Here is a 13,813-nt window from a genome sequence, read left to right on the forward strand (position 1 = left end):
CTAATTCCGTAACAATATACTGAATAATTTCTTTCTTGAACTCATTAGTTGTTAATCTTAGTATATAAATAAGTTAACCGGCTGTTGGAAATATATAATCTGTAGCAGGTATTCTGTAGCAGGTATTCAATTTTCAAAGAGCTATCATATCCCACAGTGATGATGGAGTAACACTGTAGGGCTTACAACGGAATTTGAGGTTCTCCTACTTTTTTATTTTTGGTAGGAATATGAAAAGGGGCACAATTTGTGTGAAAATTAACTCAAAAAGAAAATCCTTAAGTGTAACGATTAAGGATTACTACATGTTTCAAAAGGACAATGACCCAAAAATATGGGATTATTTCAAGAAATGCCCGTTTTATCAAACAGGCAGTGAAACTCGATCAAGATCACATCTTATTAAAAGTTTAGAGCTTTTCTGAATATTTCATGTTTTCAGAGGTCATAAACAGGACATAACACACCCGCAATTTTTTCGCTACAATAGTTGTATTTATAGAAGACTAATTATTCTGGGATTTACGATCCAGTGTACGGTGGATATATCACTATAAGTGCCATTAAAACTAATAAATATACTCTTGAGTATCTTAAATACAGATCTAGTTATATTATTTTAAAAAATATCAAGAATTTTTTACATTCGTTTCTATCAAATAAAACTACTTGTTTGTTGCTTTCAATAACACTATGCAACACTGAAAATGCAAACAACTTCTAGCATGGATTTTTTGAAAGTACATATTTAGACTACAAAAACCCTAGTTGGGTTTTGTCCTGTCAGATCCAGTTCGGATTTTACGGCCTCATCTAAACCGGGCTAAATCTACCCTTTTTTGCATTTATCAGGCCTTTATCTCAGAAACGAATAGGAATTTGGCCTTGCTGTCTTTAGCAATATTGTAGCCCTAAACTAGTAGAACTTATCTCTTGAAGAAAACACATAAGAAAAACTCCATCTAGGGCATCAAAATCTATAAAATATAGAAAATTTTACATAATTGCTGAAATTCTGGTCAGTATCGGCTAAACTATTGGGAGTTGAACCAAGTAACCCTTTGCAAAAATCTTCCAAATAAAGTTCTCAACAATTCTTTAGAACATTCTGAAACTCTAAAATGCTTACTTCATGTTGTTTCAGCGGTATATTGCATCATAACTTTTACAACACGTATTTCAAACACAGTTCACACCAACAGTTTATTCTCGCATTTCGGATTTCACCACATTATTGACATTTTTGTTAAATCGTCGTTGCAAAATGTACTGAAAACAACGGCGTAGAGGCATTTTACAACAATGACATGTTCTGAAGAGTTGTGTATTACATTCCAGGGAATATTTTTCCAAAAGAAAATAAGGTGTGTTCGTTTACTCAACAATTTGTACAAATCCAGTAACTTCTTGTAATCGACTAAGGTCTTTTGCATTGTACTGTAGAGTAAACGAACAACATCCAGTAACAATTCGTACAAATTTTGAGTAAACGAACACACATATATTCAGAAAAAATTAACGGTTTTGGAGATACGGTGCGAAATGTATAAAAATTGTGGACTTTTTGCATATATTTTGAAATTTGAGGCAATAAATGTAGTTTTTCGAGTTCATTATTTCTCCAAATATTTTATTCTTGTCCTTATCTACAAATTTGCTTCAGAGGTCAGAAGAAGATTCGCATTGGTTTCAGAGATATAGCCCCAAATTTCTTTAAAAACTCAATATTTAGCCATGTTTGGATGGAGCCATAAAATCCGAGCTGGATCTGACACAACAAAACCCAACTAGGGTTTCTTGTCGTTTGGGTCTGTGCATTCAAAAAATCCTCAGTTCGAAGTGTTTGCACAAGATCACCTTAAAAATGTTGCACAGTGTAAGTTATAGCGTTTCTTTTATCCCTAATACATTTCGGTTTCAATGCTGCATACTAACTTTTGCGACAGATTGTAGAAATCATTTAATTTTGGCGACAAAAAATTTATTAAAACAATTTAAATATGTGTATAATTAACAGTTTTATTTTTAATATATGTATATGTATATTTTTTCGAAAATTATGTATGCATCGTTGAATTATAATTTAAATGTTGAGTACCTACAAATTTAAAAAGTACATACTTGGTATTTAGTAAAGGTTAATTTTTTTTAAGATAGTTTTACGACACATGTGACATATGCGTAAAGTTTCTGCGCATCTTGAGCATGAACCATGTCCACAAAGAAAAGCGACATCTCTAATTCTTTCCATACAGATACTGCAATAGTGTGACTCTTCATATTCAAGAATTTTGTTTTCCAAGTATCGTAGACGTTCTACTGCGGGAATATGATTAGAATCAGTATTTGGCAAAACTCGGCCATTTTCATCTATACGTTTTTCAATATGAACGGCGCACCGTAGACACTTTTTCATCCGCTTGCCACAATCTTCGCAAGATATTTGGTGTTGACAAGGTTCAAATTTAATTAGTGGCAAATTTTCATCACATACTATACATGAAGTTAACAACGCACTGGGATCTTGTTGTATTGCGGGGGCCGTTACATTTCCTATAGCTGTAGATTGTATTTCGGTCCGGTTGGCCACATTGTTTGTATCTCTACATGGCAAGTTTCTACTAGAATTATCTTGTTCTGGGTGCTCATTAGATGTCAAATCCCTAGTTTGTGAATCGGCAGTTGATACTGATGCATCACCAGATTGTTGCGAACTAATATATTCAGTTCCTTCTTGTATATTTGTCCCTAAACTCATAAAATGAATATTGTGTGTAATTTGCTCAATTGTGGATGCATTTGCATTAGTCGACGTAGAAGAATTGCGTGATTCAACTTGGGCTAAATTAGCAGGGCGTTGGTTTGCTAATATAAGTTGTTTGCGCTTTATATCTGTAATCCATTCAAATATGTTAATACCTTTATTGTTATATTCTATTTGGCAGCCCAGGCGGTAGAAATAGCACAGTAATGTGTACATAAGACGATCCTCGTTGACATGTGATAAAGATTCATAAATCGCAAATATTTCTGGGCAATCTACTATAGTTGGATCTGAAGCTTGGAGAAGATTATTTTTCTTAACAACACACAAATGCATGGCATTGTCGCCATCCTCATCTCGCGCTGTAACATCGCAACCTAGTTTGACGAGTTTTTCAATGGCTGCAACATGACCTTGAGAAACTGCCAAGAGAAATGGTGTTTGTCGACGATTATTTCGTATGTCAATATCTGCCTGTCCCTCCCGGACCAATACCTCTACTACATTTGCATGACCATTAAGTGCTGCTAAATGCATGGCAGCGAAACCATCATCTTTTTTCACATTAACGAGTTGACGAGCCAATTGCAAAATTCGACTAGTTGCAATAACATTTCCTTTGAGCGCAGCATGATGGAGCACATTAAATCCTCTATTGTTCTTAACAGTAAAGTCTAAATTTGGAGCATTGCATAATATTTCGACTACTTCCGAGTTTTCTTTACCTATTGCATCATGCAGAGCTGTATCACCATACGAATCTTGTATGTTTACGTCGACATTGTGATTCAGTAATTCCCGAACACAGTGAGGTGTTTTTTTATGGGCACAAATATGAAGAGCCGTGCAATGGCTGGAGTTAAGATAGTTTATATCTGCCCCATTTTGGAGCAGAATACGCATCGTTTCTGGTTGGTTACCAAAAGCCGCATAATGTAAAGCAGAGTCGCCCTCTTTATCAACAACATTCACATTGGCACCTTTAGAAATCAATAATTTTACAATTTCTACAAATCCTTGGTGTGCTGCTACCTGAATTGACGCCTTGCCTCCACTCATGACATTTACATGATCGGGATGAGTATCTAAATACTGCTTAACAAACTCAAAGTGGCCATGTGCAGCTTCTCTCACTAATTTATCAGCCATGGAAGTTCCAGACAGGCCAGACAAAGGCGTCATGACATGATCTGTGCGCCTATTGCTTAAATCCATCATACTGTTTGACCGTTCAGCAGCTGAAGCAATCGGAGATCTTTCTAACTTAACACATTTTGGGTTAAGTGTCCATTCAAAACCATCGTCCAGTTGTTCCAGGCGCAAATCACCGTCTGAGTAAACTTTTACTACCTTACAAAGTTTTCCAAGTGCCTGAAATGGAAGAAATTTAGAAAAGTCATTTAACACGATTACAACTTCTTACATATCGCATAAGTTCTATCCATTCTCCATGACCCTTCTGAAGTTGTTGTACTTTTGCTGCATCGTTTATTATAGTAACTAAATCTCCAACACGAAACGAGACAACTTTAACCAAGGCGGTTGGATGAAACGTCCATCTATTTGGGCAATTTTCATACTGCACCCTGAAATTTAAAATTCAAATGTATGAGTTATTTATTTACACAACCAACGAATGTCCTAATGAACAACATACATATGATGATAAGAATATTGTAGAAAAAAATTGAAAGCAAATTGTTATAAAGAATCTTAAAAATAAAAGCTAAGCGCCATCTCAAGGTATATTGAAGAGGTAGTGGTATCACACCAGCTCAAACTGGTCGAAATCATTGTTCCAGCGGCGCAAAAGTAAAAAATCAAACTATAAAATTGCGCCATCCCACGGCAGCGGGTTCTTTCGTATCGGATTGACCCGGAACCACACAACATCAGCGTTCCGGCCAGCGGCTGCCACCTCAGTGTACATGTGTTTGTACTTGTTTAGTTTTTCTGTGTTGGGAGCAGCATATCCCGGAATGCCTGTCCCGAATTCTTTTGGTCCGTGCCGGGACGGAGGAAAACCCAGGACCAACATATTTGTGTTCGGTTTGTCATCTTCACCCATATCCAACCTTCGGTGAGATACAATAAATGTCAGGAGTGGGTGCATTAGGGGTTGCTCTGGACTTGTCCACGTGAGGACTACGACAGGGACTATGTTGCTGCATGCTGCGTGAATACAGTCCCCCGTCGTCAGATTACGAAAGTCACCTGCAGTTCCTTCGACAGCAACAGCACACGCAGCATTTAACAGCAGCCGTTGTTGTCCCAATCCCAGTTTCAGAGAGTTCACCAATCACCGCTTCAGAGAACTGCCCAATCCTTCTGATGTTCGGGTAGCGGAAAGGATGTTCCGAGACATCATCACTGCTGCAGCCGCTCGCCATATCCCTGCTGGTCGCATACCCAAAGTAAGACCAAACTTCCCAGCAGAGGCGACGGGATTAGCAAATGAGCGTGATGAGCTTCGTCGAGCCAACCCCAATGAGCCCAGAGTCAGGGAGCTGACACTGGAAGTTAACAGGCTGGTCTGCGAGCATAAGCGAGACAAGTGGTTAAATCATCTGAAGAGTTGCAACATTGGAGCCGGTATAGGTGAATTGTGGGCAACGGTTAAGTCACTCTCGAACCCCGGAAGAAGGGAAGATAGGACCTCAGTCACGTTTGGCGACGTTACGTTGACTGACCCGAAGAGGTGCGCAAGTTATTTCAATCGACAGTTTGTCGAGCACCCCGAGAGTGGCAGGGCGAAGATAATAGTATTACGTCGGATCTGATCTCTTCCTGCCGAGGAGGAACCACCACAGTTTACAATGGATGATGTTGCCAATGCAATCAGGAACGCTAAATCATCCAAAGCGTTGGGCCCTGATGGAATCTCCATGGTAATGCTGGTAATGCTGGATGAGCCGGGAGTGGAGTATCTCACTAAAGTTCTCAACTTGTCGGTACCCACCCTCATTGTTCCCGAAGTCTGGAAAATGGGCAGGGTGGATCCGCTACGGAAGCCCGGCAAGGATGCCAGAAAAAGTGAATCGTACAGGCCGATTTCGCTTTTGTCGCCCGTAGCAAAGACCATTGAGGCCCTAGTTCTCGAAAGTATCAGGAATAGCTATCAAGTTGCCGATCATCAGCATGGATTCGTAAGCAGCACAGCACGACAACAGCGATGCACGCAATCTCCACATATATTTGTCAAGGACTCAACCGGAGACCGTACGTGGAATTCAGGAAGAAGAAGTCCAAACCCCGTAGAGTGAAACAGGGAGTTATCCAAGGTGGGGTGATATCTACTGAACTGTTTAACCTCTACCTGTCCTGTATTCCGCCCCCTCCAGACGGCAACGAGATCGCAACGTATGCGGATGATTGCGCGATCCTGGCGTCAGGTACCTTCCCTGATGACATCTGTGAGAGACTGAACTCCTATTTAACCGATCCGCTACAAAATCTAGAGACACTCTGTTAACCACATGGACAGCGCAGTTTGGAAGAGAATTGAATGTCGTGGTCGACGGTAGCAGAATTCCGACCACAAACTGCCCCAAAATTTTAGGGGTCACATTCGACACTACTTTTAAGTCGTGCGCGCAAATAATAATAATATTATCATCACGATTATAATAATTATATATTTGTCTTAGAATTACAAATAGCTATATATCATTCCTTCTTCCCATTTTACTTCAATATCTGTTTACTCAATACCCATTATTATTTACTCAATATCTGATTTTAATTTTCTCAACACATATTGATAATTATTTATTTTGTACTCTTCATTATTATAACACTTATACTTTATACAATTCTTCATATATTTGAATATGCTGTTATTCATAATTTTCATTTCCTGTTAAAACATATTTTCCATTTTGTCACTTTTTCAATTTCCCTTCAAATGAATAAGTTGTTAAATAAAATAATTTTAATTTGAATTTTTAAATAATATTACATTTCAATAAAATATTAAAAACGAATATAAAACGGATTTATAATTTGGATTATTTACCAAAAACATTACTCACACGCATCAGCTATCTGCGACAAACTGAAAAGCAGGAACAAGGTCCTCAAGTCCCTAGCCGGCAGCACTTGGGGTGCAGATAAAGAAACCTTGTTGACCACATATAACGCGATAGGTCTGTGGTAAGCTATGCGGCTCCAGTTTGGTCCCCGGGATTATGTGATACGAATTGGAAAAAGATTCAAACCTGTCAAAATAACGCCCCGAGAACAGCAACAGGGTGCCTTCTCAAGTCTTCAGTGGAACATCTACATGAGGAGGCAAAGATTCTTCCAGAAAAGCAGCACAATGAGATGTTTTCGTTGCAGTACTTCCTTGGGTGTTACCGTGAGAGCCATCCCAATCGTCATCTGCTGGCCAGGCCCACGACATTCAGGCACATCAGGAAGGATATTCATGCTCTAGAGCAGCGTCGCCCATAATATTTCCATCAATACTACAGCATATGTGTATGCATTGGTGAAAAAACAACAACCACATGATATTCATCGTTTGTTTATTTACACGTACACTGTACGTGAGAGAGAGAAGCAAATGCAAAAACAACTCAGTGGGCGCCCTCACTATACTTCTTTGCAAAGACAGCGCGGCTCTGCTCTAGAGTAGGCATGCTCACAAACATACAAACACATTTTGTTATTGTGTTGGTTTTGAAACACAAACATTTTGATAGTTTCCCAACATACCACTCAGTCTGATTTTATAAAATTTACGAAAAACAATTCGTATAAATACATTCTACAATTACACGGATAAGCTAATAATTAGCATACACATTTATTATTTTCAAGAGAATCAAGTTTCGTTTATTCTCCAGTGGCTACACAAGAATTTATAATTCAAATATGATGTTTTGCTCGAGTAATGTGGGTTTGTTGGGTTGTATTGTGTAATGGAAAAAAAATGTGTGTATTGAAAATTTTCATTTCAAAAACAAAAGCTCTCTTTTTCAATTGTGTGAGTGAGCAATTTGACACACAGTGACAGGTGATGTGCGCCCTTTGAGCAGCCTTACTCTAGAGAGGGAGGTCCAACAATATAGGAGAGAACCCCTAGATCAACAGGCGTATCAAGCGGGTTTAAATAGTATTCACACGGATGCAGTTGCTAAAGCCATAAGCAAATATAGCGTGAATAAAGTCCTCGGAGTACATCCCCCATCTATCGCGTCAGCTGCCACGACAAACCTTAGTTTTGGCTCGACTACGTTCGGGATTCTTATTGGGCGGAAATCGACCGCGCCGTGCTAGACATCTGCCCAGTATGCGGCATGGGCCCGCACGACGCAAAACACCTTTTCAACTGCCCCGCCCAACCTACTCATCTAACTCCAGTGGATCTGTGGTTACATCCCATCGAATCAGCCACTTTCCTTGAACTGGAGATAGACCCAGAGGCAGATTGAACAAAAGAACGAACATACAAACATAATAATAAATATGTTACAAAAAGCTACAACCCAACCATGATCATCTGTTCCCAATTCTTCCAAAATGACCCCTAATCCCACTCCAATTCACACCATTTACCTCACCTTACTCTCCCTCCCTTCTTCAGTTGAGAACGGCTGGACCGATTTCGATAATTCTTTCTGTAAAATGTGCGCCATAACCCGACTTAGGTTTTCGATTTTTATCTTTTCTACAAAAACTACTGAACTGAACAGGGAAATTTAGTTGAATCCCGGAGAGGGCGGGGTACTTCCCCTATACCCTATTTCTTTAAAAATGTTATATCTTTATAAATAAAAATCAAATGTTCGTTGTTAATGGTATCAGTTGAGAACGGGTGGGCCGATTTCGATAATTCTTTTTTTGTGAAATGTTTGCCCTAACCCGATTTAGGTTTTTATGAAAAAAAAAAAAATTGAGCAAGCCCACTTTTACGGCCACTTTTTTCAATTTTTGTCTTTTTTACAAAAACTACTGAATCGATTTTTCTGAAATTGTCAGGGAATGAACAGGGATGGCCCCCATAAAATGGAGGCGGTGTACTTCCTTTATTTCTTTAAAAATTCTATATTTATAATAATTACAAATGTATCGGTTTAGAAATTAATTTGCGAGACAATTGTGGTTGTGTCACTGATCTTACGTACTTATTTTGGGCCCAAAGACTTGACAACGCCCACTTTGTAAAATATGTTACATCTACAAAACTACTGAACCGATTTTACTGAAATTTTCAGGGAATGTATAGGGATGGCCCCCGGTGAAAATAGGCTGCATATTTTGTTTGATATTAAAAAAACGCTACATTTGCAATAATAACGAATTTATCGGATTGAAAATGTACGAATTTATCTAGAATCTAGGCATTTCTTTTGGGTCTCAAGACCCGACCACGTTTACTTTTTTAAATATGTTATATCTCCAAAACTACTGAACCGATTTCCATGAAATTTGCAGCAAATGCTCAAGGTTTGCCGTGACACTGTATACTCTATGAATATCAGAGAAGGTGGGATACTTTCCCATGCCTTTATTTTAAACGCTTTACATATGTATATTCAGCATTAATTTTGGGAGACAATGGGGTTGTGTCCCCGGACTTAGGTACATATTTGGAGCCAAAATACCGGACCACACCCACTTTTTAAATGTGTTATATCTTGAAAACTGATGACACGACCACTCTTTTCAGTGCATTATATTTTCAAAACTAATGAACCTAATTTCATGAAATTCTGAGAAAATGTCCAGCAATGTCCCGTGGTCCAAAATGCTATATATTTGTTGATAAATTTCGAGGGCCTATTGCTTTATAATCGCTATATTTGCTAAACTTATGAATGCATCGGCTTGCAAATTAATTTTCGTGACAATGGTGGTTGCGCCCCCGATCAAATGTTCTTTCTTGGTGCCCGAAGTCCCGACCACGGACAGTTCTTAAGTATGTTACATTTATTTATTTATTTTATTTATTTATTCAATTCGTTTTTAAGGCCAAGGCCAATAAATAGTATTAATAAAAATGTCCATACTCCTAAGTAGAAAACTCATAATAATTAAAAGCAAATTTCTGCAAAAACAGAAATAAATGGCTCCCCAGCCAAAACTACTAAATCCATAAGGAATAGAAGACCATAACAAGCAACAATAAGCAAGTTACAAAACTGTTTACAGTAGTATGTCCAAAACAATCTCCATAAATCAAACCTCAAGACTAACTCGAAAAATAACGACCGATTTTCATGAAATTTTGTGGAATGTGCCGTGGTGAAGTTTAACGGTCTATCCGCCATGATTGTCAATAAGCGGGAGAAGTCGACTTTACCATTTTTTTCAACTTTTATAATTAGATCTTTTTAGGATAAAGATAGGGGTCATGGGCGATAATAAATCCTAACCAGCATAAATGCGCGAACAAATCCGACAAAGTCCGTAAGAGAAAAGAAAGGCTACAGACAAAATCTGTTGATACGTTGACGACCTTTTTGGGATAATTAAATCAAGTGCAATAAACAATCTACTGTCGACATTCAATAGCTACGATCACCGCATAAAATTTACAATAGAACACGAAAATAACGGCAAATTTCCATACATGGATGTATTAATTACAAGAAAGAACAAAAATATACTGACTGGGAGATTAGTTAATTTCCACTCAAAACACCCAAAAACAATAATAATGAATACCGCATCAAACTTTATTAGCCGCGTTCTAAATATTAGCGACAAGGAATTCCACGGAGAAATCATAAAGGAACAAGTGAGCCAAGGCTATAGTTGGGTCGGGCCGACTATGTGATACCCTACACCACTACCCCTGTGCATTAGGGATATAACTTTTTGTACTTTTTTGCAAATATCAAAAATACCACCACATAGCCGTGTAGAGCGTGAAAAACTATTATGAAATACGGTGTCAATTTTTCTCTACCGCGAAAAAAGTTTCCGCACCAAATGCATTGAAGTTCTGTAATGCATTTTTTAATTTTATCTGTCATAACAACATATTTGCTTTTCATTAAAATTTTTATTTTTTTGTAATCTAATTTAAAATCATTATTAAAGCTTTCTGGACCAATTTGTTCTCAAATCGTGCCATTTCGGACCATATTAAGATTTTTTGACACTATTGCAATTTTTGGTTTTTCTTTATAAACTCGTGAATTTTATGTTTATATTTTTTTAACCTATCGGACAAGAGAATATGGGGTCATTTGCAACGAATTCGCGAAAGTTACAGGTTGTTTTTGTTGACTTTGCCTGTGAGAATTGTATTTTTTTCTATAAACAAAGCAAATTTAAAATTTTAAGTAGAACAAATATCAAAAGGGTTTTAGTAATCACGGCCGGTGCGGGAACTTTTTTCACAGAATCGGTCTTAGAAACGCGTTTTCATTATTAGGACAAAATTCCCCACATGGTACTGGTGTTGTACTTTTGTAGAAAACAAATACGATTCTCACAAGCAAAGTCAACAAAAACAGCATGTAACTTTCGCGAATTCGTTTCAAATGACCCCATATTCCCTGGTCCGATAGGTTAAAAAAATATAAACATAAAATTCACGAGTTTTTACAGAAAAACCAAAAATTGCAATATTGTCAAAAAATCCTAATGTGGTCCGAAATGGCGCGATTTGAGAAGAAATTGGTCCAGAACGCTTTGATAATGATTTTAAATTAGATTACAAAAAAATAAAAATTTTAATGAAAAGCAAATATGTTGTTATGACAGATAAAATTAGAAAATGCATTGCAGAACTTCAATGCATTTGGTGCGGAAACTTTTTTCGCGATAGAGAAAAATTGACACCGTATTTCATAATAGTTTTCCATGCTCTACACGACTATGTGGTGGTATTTTTTCGGTTATAGCCCTACTGTGCATAAGCTTTTGACTGGTAAAATTCAAAATATTAAAATTGGGATAGCTTGGCGCCATCGCTCTGAATGTCTTCATTATTACAGGTCAATTTTGTTTAAACGCATTTAAGTGCATCGTCAGTACAACTCAAATAAAAAAATGGGAATGTTGGATGTAGGGCAACCATCAATAGGCTTCTTTCCCTGTGAGACACCCATCAACCCCCAAAATTTCGTGAGGATCCGATCAAAATTCCGACCTGTAGTGTGATTGCACAAAAAATGGAAAAAGGGATGCATTAGCGACTATTACGATATCTCTGTTGTATGACCACCCATGACAACCTTCATTCACATCGTTGTAAAGGTGATATTTTCAACTTTCCTTGTCAGGTTTTGCTTTTGATATAACCCTTATAGAAGCGGAGATATTCGCTTTGAAATAAAACGTTGGCCTTTTCTCCAAATAAGTTTTTTTCACATTCCGACCCCTGAACATTCGACCATTATCAACATCAATAGGGTTTTTCCTCTGTGGAACCCCTATTAACACCCAAAATTTCGTGACGATCCAATCAAAAATGCGACCTGTAGCAAGATTACAAAAAAATTAAAAAATGGGATGTATTGCTGACTATTGCGATATCTCGGTTATTTGGCCACCTACGCCATACCCCATATAGAAGCAGAGATATTCGCTTTGAAATAAATGTTGACCCCTGAATGTTATCCGACCATCAGTAGGCTTCTTCCCCTCCGGGACCATCATCAACACCCAAAATCTGGAGACGATCGGATTAAAATTGCGACCTGTAGCGTGATTACAAGGTTTAAATGGACAGACAGACGGGCGGACACACATAGCCAGATCGACTCAGCTCGAGACATTCATTTTGGTATATATATGTATGTATGGGTCTACGAGCATTATTTCGATGCGTTACAAACTTTTTGGTAAAAACCAACTTATAACACCCTCCCCACATAGTGGTGTAGGAAGTAAATAGCATCGATATTGAAAAACAGCTTCCCCTCAAATGTTATAAATACTTTAATATTATAAATATTATAAATCGGTGACATATATTCCCGGCCTTTCCGAACGTTTTACTAACTCTAAAAGCCTGTTCATGTATTCGTCTAAAAAAGCGTTCATGTGTGTTATGTTCTTACGGAGGTGGTCGATTGAATGAAAGACGATGTTTAAACATAACAATCAATTCATTTATTGAATAAAACTTTAAGTTATTTTATGAGTTGTAATAAAGTATTAATTATGAAGAACAATGAAATATGACGAAATATGTACAGATGAGATGTCTATTAATTGGTGGTTGCAAAGTAACTAACTGACTGTGTACTGACAATGAGTAGAGAGAGATAATAACTTAAAACTACTGATGCATGCAACACTGCTATGATGCTGCCAGATTGTTGCATTTTATGTGGTAGTACTAGGGTTACCCTAATATCTCCCCTTTTAAGTTTGAACCTGGGTTCTGGATATTACTTCAACTGGTTGTCTTCTGCGGATGATTCAGGTAGATATGCTGTAGAATCTGTATACGGCAATTTAATGTTGAATTCTCGAAGTAATATGTCCAAAGGTGATAATTTGTTTGATGAAGCAGAAGTATCGCCTGTTTTTGTTTGAAGTTGATCTGCATGTACCTTGATGCGACTTCCGTGTTTGAAATTATACTGACTTTCCTTTTTCTGATTTCTGTCCATGACTGATGAACATAGATTTTTATGAACGTTGAATACGTTGTGAGTTTTTCTTCTTGAAGATGTTAAATGACTTAGTTCCTGTGAACTTGATCTGATGACACCATTTCGCTATTGGAATATCCCATAGATTAAATTTCTCAATCCAATCTATGCCTAGGACATTTAATGATTCCAAATTTGAAATGTAACAATCCACAATTTTTGATTTTCCTGCAACTGACACTTCTATTGGAAAAAGTTTTGCAAAAAATGTGAGCTTATTGCCACCTGCATCTTCGGCGGTGTCTGTGGTTTCAAATGCATCCGGCTTTCCGATTCTTTTCCACGTTGATTTGGAAATTATGGTAATGTCTGATGCCGTGTCCAACTGTAGTTTCACTTGCTTTGAATTAATACTCACGGCAGCATATTTTCTTGCCTGCTTGATTTTGACTGGATCTGTTGTAGATACTGTTTTTGTGCTGAATTTTGT

At 37.6% G+C, this 13,813-nt stretch overlaps 1 protein-coding gene across 2 annotated transcripts in view; it reads right to left on the reverse strand.

Moving 5' to 3' along the window:
* Positions 1 to 1,999: 1,999 nt before the first annotated feature.
* Positions 2,000 to 13,813, reverse strand: part of mib2 (E3 ubiquitin-protein ligase mind bomb 2) — a 361,272-nt gene continuing 349,458 nt past the window's right edge. For both annotated transcript variants that reach the window (XM_073968614.1, XM_073968613.1), the window contains 2 exons: positions 4,188 to 4,350; positions 2,000 to 4,135 (listed from right to left, as the gene is read on the reverse strand). In XM_073968614.1, the coding sequence (XP_073824715.1) occupies positions 2,129 to 4,135; positions 4,188 to 4,350 (2,170 nt within the window). In that variant the 3' untranslated portion in view covers positions 2,000 to 2,128. The remainder of the gene's footprint in view (positions 4,136 to 4,187; positions 4,351 to 13,813) is intronic.

This window comes from Musca autumnalis, unplaced genomic scaffold (genome assembly GCF_047663935.1).
Source record: "Musca autumnalis isolate F117 unplaced genomic scaffold, ASM4766393v1 scaffold_2, whole genome shotgun sequence".
NCBI lineage: Eukaryota > Metazoa > Arthropoda > Insecta > Diptera > Muscidae > Musca > Musca autumnalis.